This window comes from Mauremys mutica, chromosome 11, assembly GCF_020497125.1.
Source record: "Mauremys mutica isolate MM-2020 ecotype Southern chromosome 11, ASM2049712v1, whole genome shotgun sequence".
Taxonomy (NCBI): Eukaryota; Metazoa; Chordata; order Testudines; family Geoemydidae; genus Mauremys; species Mauremys mutica.
Genome location: NC_059082.1, coordinates 384,297 through 404,501, shown reverse-complemented (window position 1 = coordinate 404,501; position 20,205 = coordinate 384,297). Strand labels below are relative to the sequence as shown.

The 20,205-nt window shown below is 49.1% G+C and overlaps 1 protein-coding gene and 1 long non-coding RNA gene across 6 annotated transcripts in view; one reads left to right on the top strand and one right to left on the bottom strand.

The window, feature by feature from the left end:
• The first annotated feature begins 220 nt into the window (after positions 1-220).
• TP53BP1 (tumor protein p53 binding protein 1) overlaps positions 221-20,205 on the top strand; it is a 76,558-nt gene continuing 56,573 nt past the window's right edge. For 2 of the 5 annotated variants that reach the window (XM_044979091.1, XR_006572344.1), the window contains exons 1-9: positions 847-1,022; positions 1,154-1,289; positions 1,617-1,704; positions 2,081-2,163; positions 2,978-3,139; positions 3,741-3,822; positions 11,439-11,623; positions 13,653-13,779; positions 17,365-17,459. In XM_044979091.1, coding sequence (XP_044835026.1) covers positions 855-1,022; positions 1,154-1,289; positions 1,617-1,704; positions 2,081-2,163; positions 2,978-3,139; positions 3,741-3,822; positions 11,439-11,623; positions 13,653-13,779; positions 17,365-17,459 — 1,126 coding nt within the window. In that variant the 5' untranslated portion in view covers positions 847-854. Of the gene's footprint in view, positions 364-846; positions 1,023-1,153; positions 1,290-1,616; positions 1,705-2,080; positions 2,164-2,977; positions 3,140-3,740; positions 3,823-11,438; positions 11,624-13,652; positions 13,780-17,364; positions 17,460-20,205 lie in introns of those variants that run through there. The other 3 variants (XM_044979088.1, XM_044979089.1, XM_044979090.1) reach the window with 3 other exon arrangements.
• Positions 1,192-6,611, bottom strand: LOC123343756. The gene is made up of 3 exons (XR_006572345.1): positions 6,196-6,611; positions 4,909-5,063; positions 1,192-2,278 (listed from the first exon to the last, which is right to left on the bottom strand). It is a non-coding gene; the product is annotated as an uncharacterized LOC123343756 (long non-coding RNA).

Here is a 20,205-nt window from a genome sequence, read left to right as displayed (position 1 = left end):
CATGGGCGCATGCTCAGTACACTCTAAGTAGCCCGTTGCTACAGGGAGCAGTCTCCTGTACGACACCTGGCCCGGGGCTTGCGGGAGGCAGGGCCAAGCCGCTCCCTGGGAGCACGCACCGCGGGCGGCCTCGCCTCTCTTCCTCCGCAGCCGCCCCGGGCCTGTGCCCGTCCCGCCCGCCCGTAGCTCCTGCCGGCTGGGGCCTGGTCCGGTCTCTGCCTGTGGAGCCGGAGGGGGCGGGGAGGAAGCGCTGCGTTGCTGTGGTAACCACGCAGCCGTGCGTGGGGCGGGACGTGCTGCGGCGGCGGCGGCGGCGGCTCCCCCCATCAGCGAGGCTGAGGCATGAGCAGCCGCGGGAAGCAGGCAAGCGGGGGGGCCAAACGCGGCCCTACTTGGGGGGCTGTGGGGCGGGGCCCGGGGGGCAGGGTGACCAGCCGTCCCCATAGCGCGGGGGCCACCCCGCTCCTAGGGCTTTGTTTGACAGAGGACCCTGTTCCCCCTGCGGACCCGTCCCACTTGCTGTCTGGTCACCCTCCCTCCCGGGTGTGGGGCGAGCCGGGGCGAGGGGCCGCCGGGTGCGGCCCAAACCCGCGGCTTAGTCCCGCTCACCTCGCAGTTCCCGAGGGCAGGATGGCGCACAGGCTCGCGGGAGGCGTCAGCTGGGACGGGGGGGATGTGCCATGCGTGCAGGGAGTGTGATGCAGGATGGGAGGTGGGGGATTGGGCACCTTCCTATGCCAGTGGCCATCTCCTGCGTGCGCCTAGGCACCAGAGGGAGTCAGAATAACTTGCACAGGACCTGCAGCAAGTTCCAGCTGCACTGACCCCTTTGTCTTCTCTCTTTAGGGCCGTGGATGGACCCCAGCCAGAGCCAGCTGGATTTAGGCTTCTCTCAGCAGGACACTCCCTGCTTGATAGTTGAGGACTCCCAGCCAGAGAGTGCAGTGATAGAGGAGGACACTGCTCATGGCTGCCTCAGCCTGCTAGCCCTACCTCTTCCCAACTGCGAGAGCCCAGTACTGGTGAGTGAAAGTTCCTTTGAGGGAGATAGGAAGGAAGTGAAATACAAGTTTCTATGTATATGTGTGTTGATATGTAGTTTGCTTGGGCTGTCTGGGAGAAGTGAGTGCAATTTAGGCTGAATTCTCTCCAGGTACCTAATGAAGAACTGGAGATGCAGAAATCGGGTGCATGTGTTTTACAGGAGATAATGACCAGCCCTCAGGGTAGCAAACTGGCTGCTGGTGGAGGAGGAGAAGACAGAGGCCTTGAGGAAAAGCCGCTCGCAGGTGAGGGAGCACAAGTAACTTTACCTTTTATTTATCTCCGAGAAGTTAACATTCTCTGGTTGCAGGATAATGAGTTTTAGAGCAATACTTGTGTTGATGAGACATTTGGGGGTTGCTGGCTTTGGAGAGGATGGTACCAGGGCTTTGGGAATCATTGTGAAGAGCTCAGTATCAAGGCATGTGACCATGGAAGGGGTGAGTGGGCTAAGCAAGTATGACAGTGAGCTGTTGTTGTCAGAGCGCTGCTGACTTCCTCACTCCTCAGTGTTGGTCCCTATAGTCAGAAGTTTGCCTCTCTTCCATTCTAATGGCCTATTATGTTTTCAGAGCCCATGGACAGTTCTACCCATCTGGACACGACTGGTTCACTCAGCCAAGTTATTGATCGATTGCCTCAGCCTACCAAGAACAACAGGTGGATAGAATATTCCTTGCCCCCACTTCCATCTCTATTTCTGTTTGTCTTAGAGGGATTATTTTAGTGACGTTCCCCCTTATGTGGTGGCATAGGCTGGAATGCCAGTGCTGCTGGGGTTAACTGATGTGTAACAGTACAATAGTGAATCAATTCAGAATGCAGAAGAAAATCCTATTTGTGAAATTTAGCACATTTCCTGGAAATCTGTGAGCTCCTCTGGGATGGTTCAGATGTACTGAGGAACAGCGCTGAATTCAGGGGACAGCGATTTCTTTTTTTTAGTTGCTGAGAGACCCATGGGTGAACAAAAATAAACTTAAGAAAACAGCCTGGAAAAAAAACCAAAAAACATCATCTCTTCTCTCCACTGTAGGGTTCCTGGAATGGTAGCAGCTGCTGCTGAGGAGGCAGGTGAAGATGCCTCACACTTTACTACCCCCTTGCTGGGTGCTGAAGGTAATTTTGCTCTAGACTCTTCAGTGACTTCCTCAGAGCATTAAAATCTGCTTGGAGCTCCATTAGCATGTGTGCGCATTTATATAATTTTCCCCTTCAGCAGGTTCACTGTTTCCTATCAGATTAAGATAATATGAAGCAGCTGTTACGAAATCAACAATTCACTTAGAGAGCTCATCCCCAAGTACTTTGGGGCTTTAGAAATCAATACTGAGTGTGTGCCCTGTGTCTGAAAACCACCAGTTTTCTACCCACCCATACATCCTCTCAAATGTCAGTGGAGTAGTTCTTATCCTTGCACTGGCTAAGGTCTTCAGGACAGGAAGGGGCTTAGGAGGGCATGGAAGTAGCCAGATCATTAGAATATAGTTGTTTTTTTCCAAAAGTTTGTTATGCTAGCAATAAAGGATACTTGATGTGATAGTTGTCATTAAATGTTAGCGTTTACCGGCAAGTGCTACACTTGGAGGCTGAATTACCACAATTATTTCCTGGGATACAGTACGTTACCTGATACCATTGTTTGGTAACTTGTTGGCAAATGATGGCTTTTTAATGTCAACCTTGTACCTATTATATTAGTGGTTTATTTTAATTATTAAAGAGGGGCTGTACAGCTTTTGTAGACTGAGAGCAGCTGAGTTTTTCTGTCTCCATGGGTAGTAGCTCAGAGTTATAATAGGCACTTTCATGTGTCCTCTGTCCAGGAAGGTGTCTGTGAGCTAACTAACTTGGTTTCAGTGTACAGTGGGGGTCAATTCTAATGGCAATTTGTATATAAATTATTTTTTTCTTTATGGCTGTTTGCTGCTAGATTCTGGCACATCACAGTTGGGTTTTGGAGCTCTGGAACTCTCACAAAGCCAGGACATTGAGGGAGACTCAACATTAAGTGAAGAGGGCAGAGGGCACCAGCTTCAGCGAGCAGGCACTGTCCCTACCTGCTCTAATCCCATGAGCAATGACCCTAATGAGGGTATGTAAATAGTCATGTTCATAGAGACCTTTTCCTTAGATGCTTGCATCCGAAGAAGTGGGTATTCACCCACGAAAGCTCATGCTGCAAAACTTCTGTTAGTCTATAAGGTGCCACAGGATTCTTTGCTGCTTCTACAGAACCAGACTAACACGGCTACCCCTCTGATACTTTCCTTAGATGGTAAATTTCTCTGCAGCCTTTTGAGTTGTAGGTGGCATGTTTCCTCTGATAGGAAGTGCAAGAGTAGGAAGGATATTAAAGCTGCCCAAAGCTTGAGAAGGGGAATTCTGCCTTCCTGTTTCCTTTGGGCTTGTTCCTTCACTCTTGTGTTGTTGCCCCACTGTCAACATGTGTCTTTCTACGAGTACTTCTTTTCTTAGCTAGCTTCTAACAATCCAGAAAATCTGACACAATCTATTTTTTGCTACAGACCTCAGAATCCCTTTCTTGCTTTCTCTATCAGTGGACCTTCTAGATTGTAAATTCATTACAGGGTTGTGTGAGATCTGTGTAATGTGAAGTGCCAAGGACACTCTTGATACATGTCAGCACAGGTTATTTAAATTGAGTAACAAATGTTTTCTGTGTTTCCTGCTAGATCTGCACATAGTTAGGAGTGAAGCTCTGTCCACTGGAGAAAGTTACACTGGTGCACAGTGCCAGCAAGAGAAGTCTGGAAGGTAAAACTGCCCTCTCTGTAGGTACCTTGGGTGGGGGCATGCAGGAGGAGGAAGGCTGAGAAAAGAGCAAGTATTACTGCTTGTAACAAGGTGCTGCAGGGCCCTCTTGGCTCCTGCCCCTGTTGAGCTGCTAAAGACCAAGAGACCCTGTATTCAGTAACCACCTGTGCAGTTTATTTACAGGCTGTGGTCCCACCACCTTTTCACCATCTAAGTAGCCCTTTGTCTGCAGGCAGAAGGGAGGGGAGAGCTACCTCCCTGCTTCCACTACCTGCCTTTTCCCTTTCTTCCTGCCCCCCTGCTTTTATACAACCCCACCCTAATTAGGCAGCAGCTGTCTCTGCTTCCCAAATTAGGGCCAGATGGTCTAACCAGCTCTAATTCACCTCCCTTAATTGGAGCTGGAGTGACAGAGGGCTGGCTCAGCAGTTCCTGCTCAGTGCCCTGTCCCACATCTCCCCCCACCCCACCCCACCGAACCGCCAGGTTCGACCATCTGCATCCCTTTCTCTCCCTACCTGGTGGGGCCCTATGAGGGAGTCCTCCCTTGTCTTTCTGGTGACCCGCCGGGTCTTCCTTGCAGTGCTCAGCTATCCCCTACCTGCAGAAACCACATTGCGTCAGGGGTGGATGCCCCCATAGGTCTGCCACCACCCACAGATCCTTGCATCATTCACACTCCTGGGTTTTCCCCCTTCCTTTCCCCCCCTTCGCCTCTGACAGGGATTCAGCATTGGCCCCAGCTCTCCCCTGGACATCCAGGACTTTAGGTTCCCCAAACCCCGTCCAAGCAGGACCTGGGTCTTGTCTTCCAGGGGTTGACTTACAAGGAGTTCAGTGGGGCCCTTCGGCTCCGCTGAGGGCCTTGGGGCTGATACCTCCTCTACCTATTCCTTCTCCTGTCCTTCCTGGCTTGGGCTCTGTTGTCTAGGGTTTTCAGCTTCAGAGACCCCTTGCTCGGGGATCTCCCCCTTTCTCCTACCATGGGTTTCCTCCCCTAACCTCCTTTCCCTCTTGGACAGGGGTTCCAGTCAGTGTCCACCACTGGCACCACTGTGTTTATTAACTCTTAATTATAAAACTTACCTAATTTTACTGTTAACTGGCAAAGCATATTCTTTAGGTTCCATTTGCATTGTCCAATTTTCATGATTCATAGATTCTAGGACTGGAAGGGACCTCGAGAGGTCATCGAGTCCAGTCCCCTGCCCTGGCGGCTTCCTCTTCAATAAGTAATACTGCTGTCAAGTGATTAAACAAACTAATCGTGTGATTAAAAAGATTAATAAATTAATTGATTAAACAATAATAGAATACCATTTATATAAATATTTTTGGATGTTTCCACATTTTCAAATATATTGATTTCAATATATGGCAGGCCCTCCACTACCCTGACCCATTTCCAATGGAACCTGCCCTGGACCTCGAGGGGCACCTGGGCCAGGCACTGCCTCTTATCCCCGTGGATGCACTCCAAATTCACTTTGGCACCAGGAATCATCCATTGCGGCTTCACCAGCCCCCTCTTTACAAGAGAGCAGGCCAAGGCCGTATCCACCCGACTCCACTGGGGTCTCTTCCCCATCATCACAGGAATGGTAGACAGTTTCCACCCCGTCCCTGCCCTCCAGAGTTGGCCCACCTGCAAAATTCTGCAAAGCCACACTCCATGTCCAGGCAGTCCCCCTTTTCAGGTTCTGGTCACCTGCACTGCCAACAGACGAGCGGCCGGGTCCCAGTGGGAGCTCCCCAGTTGGTCTCCCATTTTTTCTCCGGACCTTTCCCAGTCAGGGATTCCCTGAATTTTCTCTTGGTTCCTCCTTCCTTATATGGATGTCCCTTGTTTCTGGAGAAGTCTGCCTCCATACTCCTCCGGCAGCTTTACCGCTGCCTCTACTGTATTGGTTGGTGCTGTCTCACCCATACCCCTATGTTCTTGGGGAGACCCTATACAAACTGTTCCAGGACGAGCTTGTCCATGAGCTCATTCACTGTCTGGGTGTCAGGTCTCAGCCGCCAGGTGGCTCAATCCATTAACTTTTGGTCAAATGCCCAGGGCCACAAACACTGTCCACCTCACTGCCTGGAGCCTCTGGCAGTACTTTTTGGCTAACAGCCCCACCTAGTATAGGACAGCTGCTTTACCACGATCTAGCTCCTGTCCTGTTCCTCATTCAGGGCCATATAGGCCATTTGGGCTTTACCAGCCAGGTAGGGAACCAGCTGCAGGGCCCAGGTTGCCCTATCCCATCCTGCTCCCATGGCGATCTGCTCAAAAGTGCCTAGGAAGGTATCAGGGTGATCTGCAGGGCCTATCTTACAAAGTCCCAAGCCCGGCACCCTCATGCTATCCCCAGCCATGGGACTCACCATCTTCTGGAGAAGCTGCTGTTGTATGCTGGCCTGCTCGCGTATAAAGTCCTGAAGGCTCTTCTACTGCTTGGCTTGCCAGTTGAGCAAGGCTTGCCTCTCCAGCTGGTGGGACTACTAAAAGGATTGCATAGCCTTTTGCACCTCTTCTTGCTGCTTTACCAACCACTGCAGGATCTCCTCCATCTCTAGGCTGCCAAACTCTTGCTCGGGCAAAGATATCCCTGACAAGCCCCCACATCTAACAAGGTGCTTCAGGGCCCTCTTGGCTCCTGCCCCTGTTGAGCTGATAAAGTTACATGGAGACCCTGGGTTCAGTAACCACTGGTGCAGTTTATTTACAGGTTGTTCTCCCACCACCTTTTCACCATACAAGTAGCCCTTTACCATCTGCAGACGGGAGCAGGGGAGAGCTACCTCCCTGCTGCTTCTTCCTGCACTCCTACCCTCCCTGAGGCTTTTATACAGCCCCAGCCTAATTAGGCAGCAGCTGTCTCTGCTTCCCCAATTAGGGCCAGGTGGTCTAACCAGCTCCAATTCATCTCCCTTAATTGGAGCTGGAGTGACAGAGGGCTGGCTCAGCAGCTCCTGCTCGGTGCCCTGTCACACTGCCTGAGAACCTCCTACAGTGTAAGTTGCTGAAGGGAATGGCCCAGTAATGGTGGCTGAGGAGAGCTCCCATCCTTTCCTGGCTGGGAAGGGGGTGGGGTGGAAATAGTGAAGGAGCATTCAAGGAAATATACCCGTATTGTTCCGAGTATAGGCCGCTCCTGATTATAAGCCGCACCCTTAAAGTTTGGTGCTATTTTAAAAAAATTAAATTTTTAACTTTTTTTAACAAAGAAAATATACACATTAGTAGAACAGTAAAACAGTATTTTATGTAATGAATAGGAAGACATGTACCAGTATTTTTAACACTTTTAACACTTTTGGTAGTCCTGCTTTTGACGGCATATGTTACATACTCAGAAATATTGAAAACTATTTTGTAGTTATACTGTAAATAAAGAAGGGAAAAGGAATGGATAACAAGGAGACTGATGGGAACAGTTCTCACCCTCTCCCCTACACAACAATCAATCAACATTAGCAAATGTTCTTAGGGTTAGGAATCATGCCCCCCCCCCCGAACTCCTGACCCATCCAACCCCCCGCGTTCCTTGACACCTCCCCCCACCCCAGGGACCCCTGCCCCATCCAACCACCCCTTCTCTCTGTCCCCTGACAGCCCCTAGAACCCTTGCCCCTGACTGCCTCCCACCGCCCCATCCATCCCCTGATCCTTTCTAACTGCCCCACCAGGACCCTTGCCCCTATTCAATCCCCCTGTTCCCTGCCCTCTGAGCCCCCCAACCCCTATCCACGCCCCACCCCGAACTCCCCTGCCCTCTCTCCAACACCCCCTCCCTGCCCCCTTACTGCGCTGCCTGGATGTGGCTGGCGGCACTACAGTCCGGCCGCGGCTGGAGCTAGGAGCCCCGGGATGCTGGGCCGGGGCAGGAGTCACGCGGCCGGAGCCCAGAGCTGGAGGATGTGGCGGGAGCCGGACGGCCAGAGCCAGGTAGCTGGCCGGCCAGAGTAGGGCGGCCGGGAAGGGATGCGGTGCCGGGTCCGGAGCCGGGCGGCAGGGGACGCAGGGACGGGGACGGGCGATGTGGTGCCGGGCGGCGGGGGACGCGCGGCCGGGGACGGCGCCGGGCGGCGGGGGACGCGCGGCCGGGCAGGGCCGCCCAGAGAATTCCGGGGGCCCAGGGTCTTCGGCGGGGGGGGGGCCCTTCCATTCTGGGACCTGCCACCGAAGTGTCCCGAAGACCCCCCCCGGGGCGCCCCCGCCGCCAAATTACCGCCAAAGCGGGACCCGCCGCTGAAGTGCTGCCGGGTCTTCGGCGGTAATTCGGCGGCGGGAGGCCCCGCCGCGGGTCTTCGGGGCACTTCGGCGGCGGGTCCTGGAACGGAAGGGCCCCCCGCCGTCGAATTACCACCGAAGACCGGGCTGCACTTCAGCGGCGGGTCCCGCTTGGGCGGTAACTCACCAGGTTACCCCCCCCCCCGCAGGCGAAGACCAGGAGCAGAAGAAGCTCCTGCGCCTGGCCCCGCAAGAATTTTCCGGGCCCCCTGGAGCGAGTGAAGGACACCGCTCCGGGGGCCCCGAAAAACTGTCGTGGGGGCCCCTGCTGGGCCCGGGGACAAATTGCCCCCTTCCCCCCCCCCCCCCCCCCCCCCCGGCGGCCCTGAGGCCGGGGCCGGCGGAGGCGGGTACACGGGGCTGGAGCCGGGCGGCAGGGGAGGCGGGGATGTGGCCGGGGTGGAGCCGGGTGGCATGGGAGGCGGGGACGTGGCCGGAGGAGGCGGGCCTGGGGCCGGGGTGGGGATGTGGTGGGGGCTGGAGCCGGGCGGCGCGAGGCCAGGGCCGGCGGAGGCGGGTACGCGGGGCCGGCGGTGGGGGTGGCGGGGATACGGCTGGGGCAGCCCAGAGCCCTCTGAGTCCCGGCCGCGGCTGGGATTTAAAGGGCTCTGGGCTTCCCGCCGCGGTGGGCAGCCCAGAGCGCTCTGATTCCCCGCCGCGGCTGGGATTTAAAGGGCTCTGGGCTCCCCGCCGCGGCGGGCAGCCCAGAGCGCTCTGATTCCCCGCCGCGGCTGAGATTTAAAGGGCTCTGGGCTCCCCGCCGCGGCGGGCAGCCCAGAGCCCTCTGATTCCCCGCCGCGGCTGGGATTTAAAGGGCTCTGGGCCCCCCGCCGCGGCGGGCAGCCCAGAGCCCTCTGAGTCCCGGCCGCGGCTGGGATTTAAAGGGCTCTGGGCTCCCCGCCGCGGCGGGCAGCCCAGAGCCCTCTGATTCCCCGCCGCGGCTGGGATTTAAAGAGCTCTGGGCTCCCCGCCGCGGCGGGCAGCCCAGAGCGCTCTGATTCCCGCCGCGGCTGGGATTTAAAGGGCTCTGGGCTCCCCGCCGCGGCGGGCAGCCCAGAGCCCTCTGAGTCCCGGCCGCGGCTGGGATTTAAAGGGCTCTGGGCTCCCCACCGCGGCGGGCAGCCCAGAGCCCTCTGATTCCCCGCCGCGGCTGGGATTTAAAGGGCTCTGGGCTCCCCGCCGCGGCGGGCAGCCCAGAGCGCTCTGAATCCCCGCCGTGGCTGGGATTTAAAGGGCTCTGGGCTCCCCGCCGCAGCGGGCAGCCCAGAGCCCTCTGATTCCCCGCCGCGGCTGGGATTTAAAAGGCTCTGGGCTCCCCGCCGCGGCGGGCAGCCCAGAGCGCTCTGATTCCCCGCCGCGGCTGGGATTTAAAGTATTTTTATTGTTTTTTTTTTCAAGATCCCGATTATAGGCCGCACCCCTAATTTAAAGACTTAAATTAGGGGAAAAAAGTGCGGCCTATACTCGGGACAATACGGTATAATTTTTTAATGTTGCAATGCAATAGGCTAGAAGAAAATGCTCGTGTTTCATTTTTAACTTTAGAAAGCAACACATTTAATAAAGGACATTTTGAAACCCATGTCACTGTCCCCGTTTTCAGGGAATGGGCTGTGGTCTCTCGGGTGTCTGATGATAGTCTGTTGGATATTGGAGAGTTTCACTGTTGGAAGTTTTATAATTAAGTTGTTTAACCAAAAAAGTTGTGTTTATTAACTCTTAATTATAAAACTTACCTAATTTTACTGTTAACTGGCAAAGCATATTCTTTAGGTTCCATTTGCATTGTCCAATTTTCATGATTCATAGATTCTAGGACTGGAAGGGACCTCGAGAGGTCATCGAGTCCAGTCCCCTGCCCTGGCGGCTTCCTCTTCAATAAGTAATACTGCTGTCAAGTGATTAAACAAACTAATCGTGTGATTAAAAAGATTAATAAATTAATTGATTAAACAATAATAGAATACCATTTATATAAATATTTTTGGATGTTTCCACATTTTCAAATATATTGATTTCAATTACAAAACAGAATACAAAGTGTACAGTGCTCACTTTATATTTATTTTTTATTATAAATATTTGCACTGTAAAAATAAAAGAAATAGTATTTTTCAATTCACCTAATACAAGTACCATAGTGCAATCTCTTTATTATGAAAGCGCAACTTACAAATGGAGATTTTTTTTGTTTGTTACATAACTGTTTTTTGTTTTTGAGTGCAATGTAAATCTTTAGAGCCTACAAGTCCACTCAGTCCTACTACTTGTTTATCTGAGTGATTGGCTGAACAAGATGCGCTTAAGATTCGTATGTCCTTTCATGCTTCAACCACCATTCCAGAGGACATGTGTCCATGCTGATGATGGGTTCTGTTCAATAACAATCCAAAGCAGTGCAGACTGATGCATGTTCATTTTTATCATCTGAATCAGCTGTCACCAGCAGAAGGTTGATTTTCTTTTTTGGTGGTTCAGGGTCTGTAGAGTCTGCACCGGAGTGTTGCCCTTTTAAGATTTTTGAAAGCATGCTCCACACCCTGTCCCTCTCAGATTTTGGATGGCACTTCAGATTCTTAAATCTTGGGTCAAGTGCTGTAGCTGTCTTTAGAAATCTCACATTGTTACCTTCTTTGTGTTTTGTCAAATCTGTAGTGAAAGTGTTTTTAAAACAAACAACATGGTGAGTCATCATCCGAAACGGCTATAACATGAAATATATGGCAGAATGCAGCTAAACACAGAGTAGGAGACATACAATTCTCTCCCAAGGAGTTCAGTCACAATTTTTTTAACAAGTGTCATCAGCATGGAAGCATGTCCTCTGGAATGGTGGCCACTTTGTATTGGTGTGGTGTAGTGGTGGTGTACGCTTTGTATTCTGTGTTGTAATTGATATCAATATTTTAGAAAAGGTGAAAAAAAATCCAAAATATTTAATAAATTTCAACTGGTATTCTGTTTAACAGCGCGATTAAAACTGTGATTAATCGCGATTAATTTTTTTGAGTTAATCACATAAGCTAACTGCAATTAGTCGACAGCCCTAATAAGTAACATTTTAAAATTCTATTTAAAACCTGTTTTTGCAACTTTGTAATGAGCTGAAATCAGAACCTTGAGTTTACCTTTTATTATAAAGTGTTTAACTCAGCTTTAAATTCTATTTACTCCCACCCCATAGTAGCGCTGGGCAGGTGTATTTTGACATGGGTAAAAATATTGTATTTGTTCCTGCTATCATTGTGGTGAGGACAAGTGAGTAGATTTTTGTACCTGGGCTGGTAAATAATCATGATAGTTCTGCAATACTATTATAAATTGAATTTCCCAGGTCAGAGGTTATGTCTAGCTCTCCCAGAATTCTACAGCAACACAAAGAGATCAGCAGGATACAATTGTCTGTCTGCGAGGTGCTTGAAAGTGAGTTGCCCGCTGAGAAGAGACCTGATCCTTGTCTGCAGGAGTCAGAGATTTTGTCAACTCAGGAAGATATGTTTTCCCAGAGCCACACAACAGGTAAAAACAGACCAACTAATGCCAAAGTATCCATCCCAAGGGAGCAGTCGTTCTGTTTTTTAGCTGGGGGCTATGCATCTGTCACAGGGTAACTGGCCTTTTTTAAGAGGAAGTGGGGTCCAGCGCAACTGGACTGATTATCTGTTGCCCAGCTGGACTTGAGGGAAGGCACCTGGGGCTTATAAGGTTGGTTATCTGCAGCTGCCTGCAGACACTGTAGGAGTAAGAAGGCTCTTGTGAGGCCCTGAGTCAGCAGGGAGAAGTCATCAGAGGAGAAGTCTGGTGGAGAATGCCAAATTCTAGGCACGAGGTGCTGGGAAAGCAAGAAGACAGTCCCCCGGTAGGAAGGGCTATGCCCAGCTTGGATTTGGGGCAAAAATATGGAACTGTAACGAGACAACAGATCCTCAGAGGAGGGGGTGGACCTAGCTGAAATTGGGATGAAGACTTCGTAGATTTAACTTCTGTTTTGAAAGACTTTATGCAGGATTTAAACTGGATCCCAGATGGCGAAATGTTTAAATATCTCAACTGTGTGGACTTTTTAAGGGATATTACTGCACAGTTGTGCCCTTTGACAGCATCTTACAGGGAAGCAGGTTGCAGTTGGCAGAATGCTTTGGGTGTGTTTGAATAAACTAAACTCATGTTTCTGTTCATGTGAAAGTACAGTACTTTGGAAAGCAAAACACAGCTTTCTCCTGTGTGAAGAGCATTCAAATGTTCTCTTACTGTTCTGAGGTGAATCATAATGCCATTAGAATGGGTTGTTGGAGCATTCCTCTCTTTTCCCTGCACTGTCTCTCTCCCCCTCCCCCCCCCGCCCCTGCAAAAATAAAAATGCACGGCAGTAAAACTGCTAATCCTTTTATGTGACACTAGAAAAAGCATGGGCACATATTTTAAGCCTTGTCCATGTTGGGGAAAGTTTTACCCCCAAAATTCCTATTAGTTTAGCTGAACTGGTATTATAATTGGTACAAGTGCTAGTGTAAAGGCTCTAGCAACCAGAATTATTTTTACCATATTTCAATTAAACTTGCATTTCAGTAAGTTTAGCAATACTTGGCTGTATGAGCAGGGGTATATAGAGGAGGAATAGGGAGGTTGTCTACATATAGCACTGGTGAGACCACTACTGGAATATTGTCCCCTTCTTGTATCCACATGACAAAAGGATATTGAAAAATTGGAGAGGTTTCAGAAAAGAGTCACAAAAATGAATTGCGGTCTGTAAAACATGCCTTACCATGAGAGACTTAAGACATTCTACTTAGCTTATTGAAAGGAAGGTTAAAAAGGTGACTTGATCATGGTTTAAAGGCCTGGTTAAAACAAAATTGCACTGGTGTAACTAAAAGGTGTGATTTTTAAACAGCTTTAGTTAAATTGGTATAACTTTGTTAAACCTTCTGGATGTAAAATCTACTTCTCTAACAAAAAGGGTAAAAGCAGTAAGTTTTCTTCTTCGTTGTTGCCAGAGCCTTGTCTACACTAGTGATCCCACAAGTTCTAACATTGATTTGGCTGAACTGGTATTGGAACCATTGAGAATTTTTTCCTACAGTTCTTTAGTGTAAATACTTGTAATCCAATATGAGAGAGCAGGCCACTTTTGCCAGCCAGTAACGAGCCTTTTACCTCTTAGCCATATGACGCTTGCATTTCATGTGCCTTGGGCCTGTGGTTCCAAAATCCCTTTTTGTCCCACTGAGAATATTGGTCTTTGTCAAACTGGGAGGTAACTTTGCAGAAGTGAGGGGGGAGGGATAGCTCAGTGGTTTGAGCATTGGCCTGCTAAACCCAGGATTGTGAGTTCAATCCTTGAGGGGGCCACTTAGGGATGCGGGGCAAAATCAGTACTTAGTCCTGCTAGTGAAGGTAGGGAGCTGGACTCAATGATCCTTTGGGGTCCGTTCCAGTTCTATGAGATAGGTATATCTCCATATATTATTATTATTTTTTTATTATTATTATTATTATTACTTGCTTTATAATAATCCAGTCTGTTTCCTCTTGCTCCAAATAGCTTCAGAGAGTGACTCCACCATAACCAGGGTGGAAGTGGGAGGTTCCATGGCATGCACCCCTGCTGGCACTCTGCACCTCCTGCATCTCTCTGGGCAGGGGTCCCTTGGCCAGGAGAGTCTTTCCACGTAAGCAAAAAAACAAAACAACACAACCCCACAACACATAACCAACACCTCTAATATGCACTTGTCCTGCTTGGGATGAGTCATTGAGACAAACAGCCCAGCACAGCAGGTGGGGTTAAATCTTCCAACATGGATTAAATTGTAATTGTGGTTTTCTGCAAACTGAAGTCTTTGAAGCATAATAGCTAATAAGGTATAATTCTGGCTTTTCACGCGGGTTTCTCTTGGGGGGAAGACACTGGGCTCATTAGTAACCTTTCAGCCTTCCTCAGGGAGAATAGGGGACCGTACATGGTTTTCTGTTAGATGAGTGGGGACTTCATGCTGCATGAGAGAGAATTATACTCCTTTTGGTTCTATTCAGGTTATGCCAAGTTGCAGGCTGTAGAGGAGTTGTAAAATCTGTTCGGTCTTAGCCTCCAAAGCGATAACTGAAAAATTAAGCTAATTTTTTTTACCTTGTATCAGTTCTTCTGAACTCCCAATAGCTTTCTTGGGGAAGGTGTCCCCAGCTTGATGCACACTTCAGGATCTCCTTGCTAGCTGTCTCTGAAATAAACTTCAGTGCAAAGCTGACTGAACGGGGATACTTAGGTGGACACTCTGATGGCTGAGAAGATGATGATGTAAAGAAGAGGGTTTAAAACTTGTTAGGCAGTGAGGAACTATTTGGGGAAAGGAGAACCTACACAAAAGGAAATGGCTCTGATGCAGAAACTTCTGATGCAGAAACACCTTGTTAATTTTCTGTGGCTAGGGTGGAGGTGTATTGTTTAAATTAGAAACTGGGGGGAAGTTGACTGGTACTAAGATGACTGTGGTCAGACAAAGTTCTCTGCTGATGATACAAACTAACTCTTCTGGTAAAGGATAGAACAGATCGTTTCTTTTGACCTGTGAACCTGGATCAACTCTCCCATTCCCTAGGATAGCCATTCACCTCTTCACCAAGCACTAATGTCTTCATCACTGAGTCCCCCACTCTGTCAGTCACCTGGTCTCTCTGAAGATAGGGTATCTGCCTCTTGCCTGCTGCCCACCATCTTATGCTTCTGAGACTTCCAGACCATCAGTGTTAGTGACTTCTCTTCCACTCTCAGCTTGCTCCTTCTTGTTGTCTCTTCCCATGACATGGTTGTCGATTCTCTGCATTCTACACTCCCCTCCACTCTTGAATCCTTTGCCCCTCTCTCCCATCAAAAGGCCCACTCTAGCTCATCTGCATCCTCCACTGCCACATTCACACAGCAGAACATCTGGCAGTAATTCTGTGACCATGTTCACTTTCTCCACTACAGTTCTCTCCTTCAATTCTGCTACCATCCTAGCCAAGCCCTCTGTTTCTCCACTCAGATTCCCGTGTGTGCAGTCCCATTCACCCGTTCACCACCTTTGACTCCTTTCTCAAACCTCCCCCAGGCCCACTTCACTCTCTACACTGGAGCTTACTGATTCTCTCACCCCCACCTCCCCCCGAAAAAACTGCCAGAATTAGATACGACTTCTCAGCCTTCCCTTCCTCCCCACCACTTTCCCCGTTGCCCCTGTCACTAATACAAGAGCTTTTGATACTCCGGTGTTTGTTCTCTAACCCTTCAACCTACCCTCATAACTCCACCCAGATCCCAGTCTCCCTTTCACCCATTCTTCTCTGCACCCTTTGTCCTTATTAACGTCTCTCTCTTCTCCTTCTACTGTACAAGCATGCTTTAGTCTCTCCCAGCTTTCAAACAAACAAAAAGCCCCTCCCCACCATTGACACCCCTCCCCCCATGTAGTTCTGCAGCTACTGCCCCATCTCTTTTCTCCCCTTCACGTCTAAATTCATTGAACAGACTGCTTACAGCTACTGACAGGAGTTGCTCTCTTCAAATTCCATCGCTAACTATCTCCAGTCTGGCTTTTTCCTTTCCCCTGCACACCACTATCACCTTTTCCTGGGCTACAGTTCAGAACTGGTACTCCATCCTCATGTGTTAGAAGGATACAAAACAATAAATGGTATGAACGATTCCCACTTATCTCGTCTCATAATAGAAAAAACACGGGGATATAGTTAAACTCAAAGACAGCAGTTTAAAGCTGTTGAGAAGAAATTTTTGTACAATGTATAACTAATCTGTGAAACTCTGACTTCTTCAGTGCTATTGTAAGGCAAGATCTTAGTAAAAATCAGACTGCACAGTAACATGAGGAGTAATGCACAGCTTCATTAGGTAGAATAAAAACAGGATACAATGGACTTGAGAGGCTTGCGTTCAAGTACCTGTCCCACCACAGACTTCCTGTATGGCCTTGGGCAATTTCACTTAGCCTGCCTGTCTGTACCCCATTATACAGATGGGGAACAAACAGCATTTCCCTACCACTGTGGGGTACTGTGAGGGTAAATTCATTAAACATTGTGAGGCATTCAGGTACTTTTATAATGGGGAGCATATAAGTACCTGAGATAATAAATAAGGTAACATGCTACAGAGCATAAGTCAACTACTAACTTCCTGCACTTAGGAAGAAACCTGCCCAGAGAGGAAGTTGCTGCATAACTTTTATCATGGAGTCCCTGGGTGATGCTCTGGAACTGCTCCCCACAAAGCCAGTCAGGATTTTGGGGAGCCTGCTCTCTCTTGGAGCAGACTGTCTTCAGCGCAAGAAGCTCACATGTCTTCACCTCCTGGGTCTGACTTTGGAGCATTCAGCATATGCCCTTCCATGTGCTTCGCACAGCGAGTCCGCCCAGGCTGGGTCCTGGGGAAGCCAGAGGGTCCTGCACCCACCCCCACTTTGCTTCGCAGTCAGACGTGACTCTTAGCCAGCCAGTAAAACAGAGGTTTATTAGATGACAGGAACACGGTCTAAAACAGAGCTTGTAGGTACAGAGAACGGCATCCCTCAGCCGGGTGCATTCTGGGGCCCAGCGAGCCAGACACCCACGTCTGCACTCACTCCTCGTCCCCAGCCAGCTCCAAACTGAAACCCTCTTTCCCAGGCCAGGAGATCACCTGATCTCTTTGTTCTCCCACACCTTTAGCATCCCTTTCCAGGGGGGGAAGGGCCAGGGCCATTAGTTGCCAAGGAGACAAAGCGTTGGCCAGAAACTAAGGCACCCACACAGTATTTAAAGGAAACATTAAGAACAGCCCCACTTCGTCACAGCTTTCTACCCCAGAATTCCTTGCACTTTCCTCAGAAGTATCCAATATTGGCAGTTATCTGAGACAAGATACTGAATTAGATGTCTCCTCCATTCTTGACAGTTTGTTTTTGTTTATGTCAGTACAATGCTTGTTTCCATATCTGTTGTCAAGTTATTTTAACTGCAGTCTGAATAAGTAGGATTCTCCCTGCTTTTGGGCTTTATGTTGTGATCTGTAGACTTGCTACATGGAAACTGAGCTGCAGGTCCCCTGCCTGTACTCCTTTATGGTCATTTGAGGGATTTAGGCTCATTGGCTTGGTTGTCTTAACTGGTGAACCAGGCTCCTGTTGTTAAAAGCTGGAGCTACTCTTGTGGAGTAAGAGAAATAACTAAAGCATTAACTGACCTGTGATTTGACTTTTTTTTAATTTTTTTTCTCTCTGCAGTTATTCTTCAGGCCTAATTACTCCTTCTCCTGGTGCCTTTGGATCCCATCCTCTTATCGTCCCCGGCAGTCCCACAGAACAGGAAGAGGCAAAAGGTAAAACTTCTGTGAATATTGATCTGGTTTTGGCTTTTCCTATACATACTCCTCCAGCCTGTGTGTGTAGCTTCCTCTAAACACTGCTTAGAATCATTTCCATATTGCAATCTGAGTAACAAGCACCTCTCCTTCTCCCCCTGCACAGCCCTTCCCCCAGTTTCTTCAAACTTGATTGATTTCTTAAGTGCACATGCAATGGGCCATTCCCGCAGTGGCTCTCCTTGTACCTTTGGAAGAAGGTAAATAGCACTCGAAGAGTATGGCATCATCAGCTAGTTTCCCCCTTCTCTTGATAAGGTGGGGATGCACTGAACATTGGATGCTGAGGGCCAGTTGCTGTTGTGCTCCCTTGGAGGCAAGGCATTCATGTTACAGGATAGGTACTGCAGGGCAGCAGGAATCCCTCTTCTATTATGTATAAATATATTGCATTGGACGGGTGGGGAGCCAACACCTACATTAAAGAATCACTATACCTTAATTCAGACTCCTTGTGCATTATAATACTGTCTTTAGTTTTATAATCACATACTACTGGTTTCTACAGGACCCCTTCCTCATTCAGTGCACGGAAAGGACAGTGCTCAATGAATGGGTAGCTGCTTGATATTTTTCTTATCCTTCTTGTTCAAAATGTGACTCCAGACCTTATTAAAACATACAGTATCCAAACCCTGCACTGAATAGAAAATTAATAATTTCCTTATAAGTGTTGCTATGGTGTATTCATTGTAGCATCTGAGGGCTTCAGACATTATTTTCAGATGATTCTCTTACCTGTACCCATGCTAGGTAAGGTGGTATTATCCCTATTTTACAGATGAAGAATCAAGAAAGTGACATTAAAGCCAAAGTTATCAAGTGTTCACTAATTCTGAGTGCCCAACTTGAGATGCCTAAAGCTTGATTTTATTTTATTTTTTTTAAATAGTACTTAACACTTTTTAGCAACTTTCATGTTAAAAGCACAGAACCCCTTGGACTTCACTTACAGTTGAAAAGCTTAGCACATCCTTAAACGTGGCCCTAGGTGTCTCAAGCTAGGCTCCCAGAAAATTAGAAACACTCTATTAGTGACTGCTGGTGAAAGGATTGATTTAAGTGATTTGCTCAGCATCTCATAGGAGCTTTGTGGAAAAGGCAGAGGTAGAATCCAGTTCTCTAGGATGACATTCAAATGCCTTAACCATTTGTGGTGGTCTTCACACATGGGGAGCATTGCCTAGTAGTCAGAGGCTTAGGCCCTTTGACCTGCAGAGGGGTTTTTGGTAGGGGAGCTGGGCCTTCCCACTCCAGTCCAGGGCTCTGTAAGGGCAACAAAAGGGTCTGATGCCCAGGAGTGCCTTAAGGCAGCCTTCCCATCATCCCTCTGTTGTCCACAGTTCACAGTCTGTACAGGAAAGCGTGAAGGGGGTAAGCTCACTGCCTGGCACCTCCTCATGTCCGGGCATGGCAGCTTTCTCCCTTTCGGGGCATCAGCTGCTTCCTCTCATGCCTTGGCCCTCTGGCCAGTTCAGTTCTAAGTCTCTCCCCTTCAGGGGCAGTCTATAAATAAAACACAGAATCAATACACACAAGCTGGGTTAGTATGTGAGAGGGGGAAATGCCTCCCTCTCAAAGTTTATGAAAAGTAGGTCCTCCCTTCCCTCAGGGAGGAACCTTCAAGCAGCTGTGCATGGGAGATATCCTGCCTTTCCTCAGGAGCTGCAAGGTGTAGGTCCTCTCTCTTCCCTGGCCTGCTCACAGGTGAGCTGCTCCTTTTAACATCTTCTCCAGTCTGTGCTGAGCTCAGAGCAGCTTCTGAACCCCTTGTTGCCCAGTGTATGGTTTGTATATGCCATCATACCATGCAACAGACTTTGTTCTTCCTGCAGTACCCTTTGTTCACCACACACCTTCCAAAGAAGCAGAGATCCTATATAGAAAATATCCTCATTGTTACACAACCCTGTTTCATTCCCTAAGCACCATCCTGCCTGTGCACTGAAGGAGACGGGTCCTATGGAAAAATAGTATGTGATTAAAGTCTGTATTATCATCATGAATCCACAGAAGGGGGCTGAATTAAGGTTGCAAAGGCAACCTTAAACTTACACTTACACTTCCTAACTTCTGAGTAGATGACTTTGCTGCCTTAGTGTTCTTTTAACATTTTTTTAGGGCCCTACCAAATCCACGGTCCATTTTGGTCAATTTCACGGTCATAGAATTTTAAAAATCATAAGTTTTATGAGTTCAGCTATTTAAATCTGAAATTTCACGGTGTTGTAATTGAAGGGGTTCTGACCCAAAAAGAAGTTTTGGGTGGGGGGCGTGTCACAAGGTTATTGTAGGGGAGGTTATGGTACTGCTACCCGTACTTCTGCGCTGCTGCTGCTGGCAGCGCTGCCTTCAGAGCTGAGCAGCTGGAGAGCAGCAGCTGCTGGTCAGTAGCCCAGCTCTGAAGGCAGAGCTGCCATCAGCAGCAGCGCAGAAGTAAGGGTGGCATGGTATGGTATTGCCACCCTTATTTCTGTGCTGCTGCTGGTGGGGCACTGCCTTCAGAGCTGGGCACCAGGCCAACAGCCGCTGCTTTCTGGCCACCCAGCTCTGAAGTCAACGCAGAAGTAAAGGTGGGAATACCCCGCCCCCAGTAACCTTGTGACCCTCCCCCTGCAACTCCCTTTTGGGTCCGGACCCCCAATTTGATAAACACTGGTCTTCCCCCATGAAATCTGTATAGTATAGGGTAAAAGACCAGATT